This window comes from Alligator sinensis, unplaced genomic scaffold (genome assembly GCF_000455745.1).
Source record: "Alligator sinensis unplaced genomic scaffold, ASM45574v1 scaffold915_1, whole genome shotgun sequence".
Classification (NCBI taxonomy): Eukaryota; Metazoa; Chordata; order Crocodylia; family Alligatoridae; genus Alligator; species Alligator sinensis.
Genome location: NW_005842597.1, coordinates 50,550 through 63,431, shown reverse-complemented (window position 1 = coordinate 63,431; position 12,882 = coordinate 50,550). Strand labels below are relative to the sequence as shown.

The 12,882-nt window shown below is 43.0% G+C and overlaps 1 protein-coding gene across 1 annotated transcript in view; it reads left to right on the top strand.

Moving 5' to 3' along the window:
- RELN (reelin) overlaps positions 1–3,557 on the top strand; it is a 479,029-nt gene extending 475,472 nt beyond the window's left edge. The window contains exon 64 of the mRNA XM_025214714.1: positions 2,437–3,557. Within this exon, the coding sequence (XP_025070499.1) occupies positions 2,437–2,533 (97 nt within the window). The 3' untranslated portion in view covers positions 2,534–3,557. The remainder of the gene's footprint in view (positions 1–2,436) is intronic.
- Positions 3,558–12,882: the final 9,325 nt, after the last annotated feature.

Below are 12,882 nucleotides of genomic sequence, written 5' to 3'. Positions count from 1 at the left end.
AGCATGCCACGTGAGGGGGGTTGGCCCTCCACGTGCTCAGTGGCGAACCTGGAAGTACTTCCAGTCCACTTCCGGGTCTGCCGGGAAGCGTGCTGGGGCCCCCCCACACCTCCCTGGTTTGGCAATCAGCCACAGGGGAACCCCGGGTGCCCCCCCAGACTCAGGAAGCACCAGTCACCGAGCTAGGAGGGCGTGGGGAGGTCCCCCTGCGCACTCCCCGGTGGACCCAGAAGTGTACCTGAACAGCTTCTGGTCCACTTCGGGTCTGCTGCTGACTGCACTGAGGAGCCCCCTGCACTCCCGTGGGACACTCCATGCACCCCAGCATTCACGAGCTGCCTGCTACCTAGAGGTATGTAGAAAAAACATTTAAAGCTGTGTCTATGATCGAATCACCGAATCTTTCTGTATCTGTCTGAATTGATTTGGAGGGTTCCAATTCGATTTGGAGAGATTAAAGGGTCCTCTGATTCAGTTTGGATTTGGAAACTCAGCCACCGAATTGGGCCGAATCTCTGCCGAATCGAATCAGGGACTGAAGTTTCACACAGCCCTATTATTTAGTACTTGTTTATACAAGTACTCTGGTTACTGCATAGTCATTTAGTACTTGTCCAGTCCAGTCAAACAAGCTTTAGTTCAAGTGCATTCCCCCCTACCCCCCACCCCCACCATTTTTAAGATGCTGATACATGAGACGTGGTGGCACTTTAATTAGAACTATTCTTGAAGCTGCTTTAATTAAAGTGCTGCCCCCCCCGAGAGCACGTATAAAAGTGCCCACGGTTTCTCTTGGGAGAGCTTCAACTCTCCCAGGAGAAACCGGATGTCTGCACCACTTGTGAATTACTATAAAACAATGAGAGGGATAAATTTTCTCTGATGTAAGTATACAGAAATCAGTAGAGCTTTGCCAGATATGCTTTTGGCTTCATGACTATAATGTTCGGCCATAAGGAGGGAATTAAAAGGTGCACAGTTCAGAACTCATCTTCCCTGTAGGAAGCAGTGGAGAGACCTCTCTTATTTATCCTACTTATTGTGTCAAGAAGAGTGATAGTTCTGGAAGTGGGTAGATACACCTGATATCCAACCTTGGTCAGAAGGCTGAGATCCTGAGGAACAGGCACCTTCAACCAACATTAATATTATCTATATTAAAACGTGGATATTTTTACTTCTGGTTGTATTTGAACACAGATTGACCATTTCCTGGAACTGATACACACCCAAATTCCTTGTACTATCTTTGACTTTTCTGAATGGCAGGGCAGATATGGATCAATAGCCACAAAGAGCAACAACTGTGCCCCCCTTACTTCAGGGTAGTTGAATGGAATGTCTCCATTTTCACCTGTAATCCATATTAAGACTAGGCACAGTTCTAGGTACTGAGCAAGGAAGTCAGTTTCTTGGGTGCTTACAGAAGTCTCAGCCTACATATTTCCTATTTTTCTCCCTTGGGATGTAAGCCTTCCCTTTGCTTTGTTTCATTTGACCTCACCATCTTTAAGGAAGGACCTGCTTGGAAATAGAAAAGTGTCTTGACTTATCATTTAAAAATCTGGTCAGTCTATTTGTTTTGTTTCTTTAATCTTCTTTTAAAAAATTGTTCTGTTTTTAAGAAACCTCCTGGAGTCACCCCATTCAGGTGTTTGCTACATAGTAAAAGCAGGAGTTATCAGACACAGCAGTATATTCCTTCTCTTCTCAAAAGAAAGGAGTTACCAGCATCTCTCCCACTGAGGACTCTATAAATGAGAAAGACAAGGATTGTTGGAGTACAGATCAGCTTTAGAGAAATGCCCTATGCTGAGAAGGCAGAGTGTGCATGCAACTTTAGTGAATCCAGCCCTAAGCAGCACAGAAATATTAACATGTTTAGAGCTACGTCCTGAAATCTTGAATGTCAGCAAAAACAAACTGGGCCTCATCCTCACCTGCCTTGTACTTGTTGTGCAGTGAGGTCAGTGCCGGATTATGACATATTGAGGCCCTAAGCTATGTCCATTTTAAGAGGCCCCATACGATAAAAATAATCGACGAAATCCATGAAAATGGATTTTCATGAAATTTTAAGATGAATTATTATTTCTGCACAAATTTATGAACACAATATGAATAACAACTGTGGAGCCATATATATGTATATTTTTGTCATATTAGAATTAAAAGGTCCAGGGTTTTTTTTCTTATTTAGAGGCCCCTCACATTGTGAGGCCCAAAGCTGTAGTTTAAGCCTAAATCCAGCACTGAGAGGGGTAGCGTGCTACCAGAGTCAAATGGAAGCATTTTACCTCACTTTGCACAGCCTAAAAGTCTACACAAGAGCAAAGGAGTACCCAATCCACCAGCTGATGTTTCAGAAGGGATTTTGAAAATGTATGTTAAGAGACTGATGTTCTTTTTTTCCTCCCTCCCTCTTAATTTTAACAGCACTCGCAAACAAAATTACATGATGAATTTTTCACGGCAACATGGGCTCAGGCATTTCTACAACAGAAGACGAAGGTCACTTAGACGATACCCATGAAGAAATGAGAAATTTATTTTTTCCTCCCAACATGTGATGTGTTGCTTTCCATTCTTTAAATCTAGCACTGCGTCTGGTATCAGGACTTTTCCACAACAGGCTTGGTGAAAAGCTGAAAGCCTTTCTCAAGACAGAGTGTACACCACTTTTTCGCACTGTGAACTAATGAGAAGTGACTTATTTTCTCATAGGTAAATGTTTTAATGTTGACGTGTCTGTGAAAAATTGTGATCTGTTGTAATATCAGTTACAGTGGCAGTATTGGAAGTAAGAAACTAATTCTGTTTAACAGGAAAAAAAAATTTAAGCACAAAGACTTTTCAGATGTTATGTTTAAAAAAACTACATATTAAGTACAGTATTTAACATTCTTTGTCACATAGCTATTTAAGTGCACTGTATTTCAGCTCTGTGTCATATTTTATATGATTAAGTTATCATTGTTTGTCTTTGTATTCTCTTCTACAACATGACACATTGGCACTGTATTTACTTGTTATGTTGTTGTAATATTTTGCTGCTGATTTTTGGGCTATTTTTCATTCTGATAACATGCATAAAAGAAACTGAAATATCTAATCAAGTTAATTGCAAAAGTAGTTATATAAAGACGTTGATATCCTGCAGTCTTACTCTTTGATATGTCTGTTGGTTAGCATTGTTTTGTGGATAAAAAGAATGTTTGGCATTAAAACTTTTTCTACTAAGCAGCTGTGGATGAAGCCCCAAACAGAAGTTCCCATTTCCTTGTTTAAAAGTAATCAGTTCTCTGTGGCTGATTTACTTACAGTAACTGCCATTTGGTGTCTGTGGTAATGGAGTGACTTGTAAGCAGTGAACGTTTCATCGTGTTCTATTTGGTGTTTGTTTCTATTGCGGGTCATGTTTGTATCTTCTGATAAAGTTGTACCTACACCAGCAACATTATAATGCCCCTATAGCCCTAAACTGTCTATTATCATAAATAAAATGTTTCACTTTATGGTGAACCAAGCTAAAGATCCATGCTTCAATAAAGATAATGTCAATGAACAATTTTGATGTTAGATTTTTCTAGCTATTTGGGTGCTAACTGAAATTATTAAATAAACAGCTTAGTTTACTTACCCAGATTCTAATATCTTGCAAATTCTCTAGAATATTTTTCAATATTTAGTACATTGTGCTCCAATAGCATCTTTCTTCTGAGCGATTTACAGGCATTAGCTGATGAAGCTTCCTAAAACCTCTGAGATATGAAAATATTTTACAAATGAAGAATTTGAAGACATCAAATTCTAGCCTGGAAGTCCTGAAGCAAGGCACCTAAATCCATGTTTAGGCCCCTAAAATGGAGATTGCTTTCTCGCAGATGAAAAGCCCATCCAATTTTAGTGAGAATTGTGGGTGTTGGATGCTTCTGAACTTTGAGTCATTATGTGCCTAGCACTGAGCACCTGGAATTGAAAACTTTGATTTAGTTCAAGTTACACAGTGCACCACGTGACAGAACTAGGAAATGACTCCAGACCCCAAAGGTCCTGTACTGTGGACAGAACCATATTGTTATTAAGAAGAGGATGTGCACTTGCAGGGTTATTGAGCTGTTGAATAAGATAAATGAACTACTTGAAAAAGACGGTCCTAGGAAACTAACTAAAATATTATTAAAGAATATAATATTTTGAAGTTGAATTGGGATTTAAAATTGTATAATAGATAGCCCCACCTGCTGATCAGAGATATAAGACATTTCTTTAGGATAATTTTATTTGGCCTAATATATCAGTAAATGGACAATATATCAACATACAGGATGTATGTAGATGTTATGCTACAACAAAACAAATTTCTATTGTGCAGACACAGTACAGGGAATGAGGAGAGCTAGTCTGAGTTCATCACACTCCAGATAAGTGAGATCACAATAGGCATATCAGTGGCCTTCTATAGTTATAGACATTTGTCTCGGATAAAGATTTGTGTGTGACAATTTGGATCTATTTAGGTGCATATCCAGACCCCTCCAATGTAGTAGTATACAGGAAAACTACTTCTCTGTGTTATAGGCCACAGTGAATTCTGTTCTTTGCCTATTCCAGGTTCTAGGAAGCTGGCTCTTAATTCTTCTAGTTGTATAACATACCAGATAACTTGCACATACTTTGTGTTCAGTGTACTTAATGGTTTTTTTTCCTCACCAATGACTGATAAAACAGTAGTATCAACTAACAGTAATGGTCACTGAAATATCAAGATAATATAGCACTTTAGCAATAGCAACAGCAATTATAAAATGTACCAATAAGTTTATCTACAGGTATTAAGCCTTGGCAGGGAAAACTGTGAAAACTGTTAGCCTTTTGTCCCTGCCAATCTTTCCCAGGCCTGCCAGTGTACATATCCCCATTCCAGTAGGATAAGAAAAGTTCAAGCTCAATAGGATATGAATTTAAAAATATGGCAGTAAGCAAAATTCTAACCTGCTGGAGTCCAGGAATAACCCAGACAAAATCCACAGTACTGTAGTTTGCTTATATGCATGTTGCCCAATTTGTTTTTTTAGACAACACTCTCTTAGAGTCAGTAGGGTTGATATGCCACTGTGCAACAACACAATACACTATTAATATTTAAACAATCCTGCTGGCCTTATAAAAACATACTGACCTATGAGATGTTCTTCTGCAGAAAACAGAAGCTTAGCCTTAAAATATGCTGAATAGCTAACAGATCTTAACTGCTAAATCTGCCCCAGTGTACCCAAATCAGAGGGGGCAGGTACAGTTATTCAATGACAGAAATATATTACATTGATGCCAAGTTGGAAGGGATTGTCAAGGGTGGAGAATAGGATCAGAATTCAACATGATCATGCTAAATTGGGGAAATGGTCCAAAATCAACACAATTACATTTGACAGAGACAAATGCACATCAAATGCCAGTGAACAAACTCAAGATAATTGGCTAACCAGCAGTACTTCAGAAGAGACTCTGAGGGTTACAGTGGATCATAAACTGCATACTAATCAATGATGTGATGTTGTTGCAAGAAAGGCGTAGGATGTATTAGCAGGAGGTAAACATTCAACTTGAGTTACCAGTGGTGAAACCTCAGAGCATTATGCTGAGTTTTGAGTATGGAACAGGGCTTCTAACTCCACTACTGAAAGGGGGAAGACACGAGAGGGGCCCAGGTACCTTTAGGATGACCCTGTTGTGAATATAAGCTGGTCTTCAGAATGTAGAAGGGGCTGCTGCCGGGCACTGAGCTCTGGGGGAGCAGCTGCCAGACCCTAGACTGCCATGAGAGTCACTGCCTGAATCCTGCTATTGAGACTGGCACCAGGCAGCAGATCTAAAGTAGCTGCAGCCTTCAAAGTGTTAATAGTAAGTACTGCAGGAGCTGAGCCATAGACAATTAATGGAGGGAGGCAGGACTGCAGCAGAAGGCCTGCTAATTAAGCTAATAGGAAACTACCTCTCCCTATAAAGGGGACTTGAGGCCAAGTGGCCAGAAAAAGGAAGAGCAGAAGCACATATAAGCCAGTCTCAGGGGTTAGAGCCTCAGTTTGGGCCCTGCTTGAGCGGGAATAGGACTCTGCATGTCCTAGGGCAGGGGTGGGCAAAATGTGGTCTGGGAGCCAGATGCAGCCCACCAGGCCATTCTATCCGGCCTGTGGGGCCCCTAAAAAATTTAGAAAATTAATATTAATCTGCAATGAGCTGCCTGTCATGTAGCCCTTGATGGCTTGCCAAAACTCAGTAAGCAGCCCTCTGCCCAGAATAATTGCCCGCCCCTGTCCTAGGGAGAAGGAGCTTTGCAGAACCTGGAGGATAAGTGCTTGTGTACCCTGAAGGCCCACAGACCCTGAAATTAAAATGTTGCTTAGCAGCAGAGCCAGCTGTAGGGAACATGGCACCCTAAGCAAACTCGTATTTTGCTGTCCTGTCTCCCGCTCCTCTGGTGCCACCCCCCCTCTCCCAACCCCACACACACACACACACACACACACATCAGTAGCACTGCTGCAGGCAGACCCAGGGAGGCAGGGGCACAGGATACAGTTCAGTGGGGAGACAGAGCTGCATGGTACTGCCCCTTGCATTGCCCAACCCAGCTCTTCCTGAGCAGTGGCTGGAGGTGGTGGGGAGGCCCAGGATGGACACCACTCCTCCTGCTTGGGGTGGGGGGAGAGCACTGCTGTGAGCACAGGCTGCTTACACATGTGTGACCATGTGTATGCATGAGGTGCCCCCCTGACCACAGCACCCTGGGCATTTACCCACCCATAAGGCTGGGTCTGCTTAGCAGATAACAAACAAAAGGTAAAACCTTAATCACTTAACTATTTATACCAGAGAGGCATGGGTGTGGCTATGGGGGAGGCTAGAGGCCACAATTAGTGCCAGGAAGGCACAGAGTGCTTGGTAGTAGGAGCCTAGAAATTCTGAAGCTGAGATAATGGGCTGCCCGGGAGCCCGGTGAACTGTACCCAGGGTTTTAGCCGGGCCCCAAGAGAGAAAAAAAGAAAGCCCCAGTGGAAGATAGGTTCCAAGACCTGCACCCTGGCCAGTTGAGAGCAGATTTCCAAACCAATCATTTACAACATCAAGGTGTGGCAGGAGAGGTGGAAGAGTGTACCACTTGCCAGAGAGAGAGAGAGAGAGAGAGAGAGAGAAGACATCCAGGGGCTGACAGAGTACCATACTTTAAGAACAATGTAAATGATTCTGTGATTCAAGAGACCAGAAACAAAAATAAGAGCTTGAAAACATAACTTCCAAAGAAAAGTTAAAGGCATTAGGATTTCTTTAGAGAAGAGGCGAACATGGGTAGCATGTGAGAACATTCACTGAATAAAATGGCTAGATTGCTTTGGCACCTACATTACCACATTTAAAACTAGCTTGGATATCTGTACGTTGCCCTACAATTTTCAGCGTAGCCATATCCAGGGACTGAACTAGCTCTAGCGGGGGGTGGGAAAAAACCCTGATCCCTGCTTTATTGACTCTGGCTTATTGACTTATTTATCTTTAGAATTATATGAATAAAATTAATGGTTTAAAATGCTGTCACACATTCAACGCGTTTATTAGTCAGAGCCGCATAGTCTGAAACCACCTTTTGTTCCAGTTACCTTATCACAAGCAGGAAATGGTAATCAAATTGTGTAAGAACCACTACAGCAGGCTAGTAACTGCCCACATGAGTGCAATATGTGTAACAAATGTAGGACTGAGGCTGGGGAAGGGGTAATAGAGAGCCTCTGCACTTCCCCTGTCCTGGCCCAAACAGTGGCTACTTTGGCTTTATACACAGGTTAGGGCAGCCTGAAAACCTCCTTTTCCTCACACCTCTCTTCCCCTCCCCCAGCTATCACCCCCTCCAGTGACTGGTGCAGCACTCCAGAATGGCTTGAGCACAATGCAGCCACCTCTATCACATCTCCTTGCATCAAGTGCTCCCGTAGGGTTGCCACAGAATCAGCTATGCTAGAAAGACTCCTTGAAGAAGACTTCCTTGAAACCATAGCTATAACCTTTTATTACAAGACTTCTTACAGTGCTCTTATCAGGATCTTCTTCCAGGCTTACTGAGATTAGTATACTGATAATCAGTTAATAGAAGCAATTAAGGGTCCAGTACAAACCCAACTGAAAGCAATGGGAAAACTCCCGTTGATTTCAGTGGGTTTTAAATTGGGCTGTAAATTACTATCTGAAACTGGGCTCATTCAGCTGTTAAGATCTTTACAAAAGATTTCAGAGCCAGAGGTAAGAGTCTGTGCTGCCCTCCTCTGTCCTTCCTCAGGCAGACACCATCGGGGGGACATATTACCAGTTTTTCTGTTAAAAAATTTACCATTGTGTTTATTAAATGAGGGCATTTGACATGGATTAGAAAGCTGCTGTTATTCCAGTGATGTAGAGAATGGATCTGTTCAACACTTGTAAATGCCAAGTACTACTTTCCTTTTTCAGAAAAGCCTCAGAGCCCTGACAGACCTGACCTGTGAAAAAGTGGCGCACACTATTCCATCTTCGTGCAGGACACTTGTCCAACACTGCATATAACTGACCTATGCTTTGCATTTAAAAGCTTGTCTAACCTAATCCCAACTATGCTGTTGATCTAATACATAGTTTCTCAGCCTGTGGTATGTGTACCCCTGGAGGTACACGAGACACAGGCAGGAGGTACACGGGTACCCCAACACTCTCTCACCCTCTCTTCTCTCTCTCACCCCTTCCTCCTCTCAAAACTATGGCAAAAAATTTGGTGTGCCATGCATTGCATGGTGCTTTAAATTCCCCAGTAATAATTTGGCATGCCACACTTTGCACGGCACTGGGTTCAGCCCTCCTTGCTTTGGCCAACATCACCTCTAGCCCAGATACATACTCGAGTTGTGCACCCCGGTAGATCAGAACTCTGTCATATCATGGCCTTATATACACAGGCCTTCTTCCAACATATGGCACACATTAGTCTGTAAATACAAAATCCCCTGGAAAATTGAGTGTTGGGGTACTTATCACAGTTTTCAGAAATTAGGGGGTACTTGCTACTTAAAAGGTTGAGAAACACTGATCTAATAAAAGATATCTCCCACAAGCTTTGCTTCACCCAATATAAGACAATTCAGGAGCATATTTGGTATAAGGGACATATCCACATTGCCTTCTTGGTGACCTCAGGAATGCAGCCCAGCCATTCACTCACATGCAGCATGTGTTAAATTAAAACCCAGACTTCAGGCAGTGTAGCTGATTTGGCACAGACTTGCCCACACATCTAAAACCACTCTAATGCCTAATTCCCAGACTGTGGTGTGTGCTGAGCAGGAGCAAGGAGGCAGAGGCGGAGTATGCTATAGGTACTTTAAAATGTAAACACATGCTATGCTTAGGAGCGAGTATGCTGTGTAAATATAATGCAACACATGGGAACTATTCACAGAGATACAATAAGCAACAGAAGCTCAAACACTGCCATGGTCACATGGTTCCTCAATGAAGTGTATTTGTATCTGGGTGGTATGATTCCTTTTTCTGATAAATGATTATTCTCATGCTTGTTCCTGGCAGAAGTGTGTTTAAAAGGAATTTGGAGGCAGTCTAAGGTGTGGCCTAGCAATTAGGGTATGAAATGCAGAGTGTGAGAGCAATACATTCAAAGGAATTATTCTATTTATTAACTTGACACGTGGGATCAGTATTTTGACAGGTACAGTATCTGAACTGAACCCAGACCCCCATCCCAACAAGAGACCATCAGCAGTGCCAGAGATTGGCACCATCTTTGTTGCCCCTCAAGCAGATTCAATGGCCAATTTCAATATTTCTAGTGGCTAGTTTTCAAAATTAAGGGGGAAAAAGGACAACAGGATGGGATGACTCCACAGCTCTGGCCCTTTGAATGAACTTGTCTCTCAGAATTCCCTACCCTGATGAAAAACAGTGGTTCCTGCTGCTCCATTCCCATGTGAGCCAAGAGTCTCTCAACTCTCACACTGGGCCCATTGTCATCTTGGAGCTCCAAGTGTCATGTATGCCATGATCTGCTTTCCCACAATTATCCTCCTTCTAAGTTTTTGTCAGTCTCCCTTTGTCCATATTGTTTGTTCTTCATTAACTTCCCCTCCCAGTTGTTTTAACCAAAAGGCTCTTTTCATCCAAGCTCCTGCTGTGTGCTGTCTGTCCTGTCAGGTCTCCCTCATCTTCCCCTATTTCTGAACTATTGCAGTATTCTTAGGCCTAGTACTGAAAAGAAGCAATAAAGTAGCTTTGTTAATGGGTTGCAATAGAACCTTGAAACCAGTTTAGGATCATATATTCACTGCAACAGTTGATACAATTAGTTTAGTACAATTGTACCTCTTTTACTTATTGGGTAGCTGTAATCTTTGTAATGACTTTTATACATAGGAGGCATTCCTGGCAAGGCATCTCTACATCGATGGTTAATTACTGTTTGTTCCACAACTCTTTAGTACCAGAGCTCCATCCAACTAACATTTACAGAGGGGAACGGGAGAGCATGCACATGCACTTAGCTGTAAAAACAGACAGACAAAAACCCTCTGGCTTTACTATGTCAAATGTGATATGGCATCACTTGAAGCTCCAGTATGTATTAGAGATAGCCCAAACTGGGACACTGAAGCCAAATTCTCGTGTTGTCCGGAACTTCACATCCAGCTCCCAGCTTCACAGTTCGGACCTCTTAACAGTTGAACCAACAGATCTGAATCCACTCAAATTTGGGGAAATATAGATTTGGAGCTAAAAGCCATTCTAGCTCTAGTTCCTGCAGGCACATGGAAACCATCAATACTATATTCCTTGTTCTAGGCTGAAAGGGAAAAGGGTTTCTAAGGTACAAAGTAAGATCAGGAAATCTTGTATGGCTTCTGGCAAGGGCCATACTCTCTGCTCTAAGAGAAATGGAAATTCCCTTGCAGTGCACTCAGCCAACTACGCAAGGGGCAAATGGGTAAAAGTTCTTTCTGTTCTGGACATTCAGTTCCCAGGGTTTTTCTTCAGGACTTTTTGAGCCTTTGTGATACTACCACAGATCAAAGAGCTTGACTGTTACAAGACTAAAAGAAAAGTCTTAATTATCCTGAGAGCAATGAATGGAATGTGACATTGGAAGGACTTCACTGGTTAAATTAATGCTGGGCAAATGAGATAGTTGTAACAGTATTTGGTGTCACCATCTTACTTTACATTAACAGATGTGAGTTCTTTTGCACTCCAGCATGGGCATATTCCTCTATTTGGTATACATAACATCCTGCTTAGTATATGTGCTTATGTACTTGATTTCAAACAAAAATGAGACTTCTAAACAAGCAAAGGATAAATTAGGGTAATACAGGGAAAACCAACTCCAGGAAGAAAAAAAAAAGAAATAAAAACAGATTATATCTTTAGACTGAACATAATCATGTTAATCAAGACTTTGGCAAGGTCTACATGAAAAGATCCTAAATTCTCCAGATTCATATTAAAAAACCAAGCAGTTTCTCAAATTCAAAACTTCTAGGGAATCTATTCACTGAGATTTTCAGAGGAATCTGAGGTGGTAGAAGTTTACTATTTATGAAAGTACCCTTGTACAAACCAGCCTTGAAATCTTCATGAGTCACAGTATTTCACATGCAAGTGGATAAATCTGGCATGTCCTTTCTCCTACAAGAGAGCACTGCATTCTTCTATGTTAAGGAGAGACATTCAAAAAGCCTGAGCCTGAATTTATTCAGTCTTTGCAGGTTAATCTAACCTGCAGAACTTGAACCGATCTGCAAGTGAATAGACATTCACTTTTGAATTGGGGGGAAGGGGGGTGCTAGAGCAGCCCTCCCTGCCCTTCTACAGTGCTGAGCTGAGGGGAGCATAGCTAGGCCCTGGCAGGATGCTATGATTAGGGAGGGATTTAAACCCCCACCATGGCCTGCACAGTCCCCAGCTGGGGTGTGTCTGGAGTGGGGTGGGAAAGCAGCCCTCACCAGGCTCTTCCCAGCTTGCTGCTCAGGGGGCAGGGAGTCAGACCCCAGTCCCCTGCTAGCACTCTGAGACAAAGGAGGCGGGGGAGAGGGGACTGCTTGTGTGGACTGCATGCATCTGTTGATGATACTGAACTTTTCAGTCTCCCTCTCCCTGCTTCTTCATACTGTCTACAGCAAACTGATGACACTCACAGGTCCCATGCATTGCAGACCAGGTCATTTCTCACACCTCGCTCTGTCTCCTCTTGAACACTGACAGATTGCAGCCTTTGAAGCAAGCAAGCCAACTGGCATCTTATCAGCCCATCAAGAAAACAAAGCCTCTCTCATTAGTTCAAGCTCTTTTTAAACAGCTTTTTCCAAGGAAGGAACAAAGGGACATTACCAGCCGACCTGCTGGTTAGTTCCAAAAAGCCCTACACTGTTCTTTCTGTCTTTGCTCCAGTGAAATTGGAGACACACACAGACACCTCTCAGCATTAGCTAGCATGGGTGTGGCGTAGCCAGACACCAGCTGAGGTCCCTGCTGTGGGAGAGGGGGAATCACTGCTTGAGCAGCTAGAGAGGAGAGGGTGGAACAGGGGGAAACCAGGCAGATGAGTGAGGGAAGGGTAGGGTAGGGTAGAGGGAAAACCAGGCAGACGCTGCTGTCTCCCAGCTGCAGCCCCCTCACCCACTTCTCAGCCAGCCAGAGCTCCAGCTAGGGAGGAAACGGGCAGGGCCAGCCTACTGTCTCGAGCAGGACTCATTGACACTGCATTAATCCCCTTCCATGTTGCTTGTACAGGGCTTGAGGTACCAGTCATTTGTGTGCATTTGTCCACATGATACAGAGAACCATGGCTTG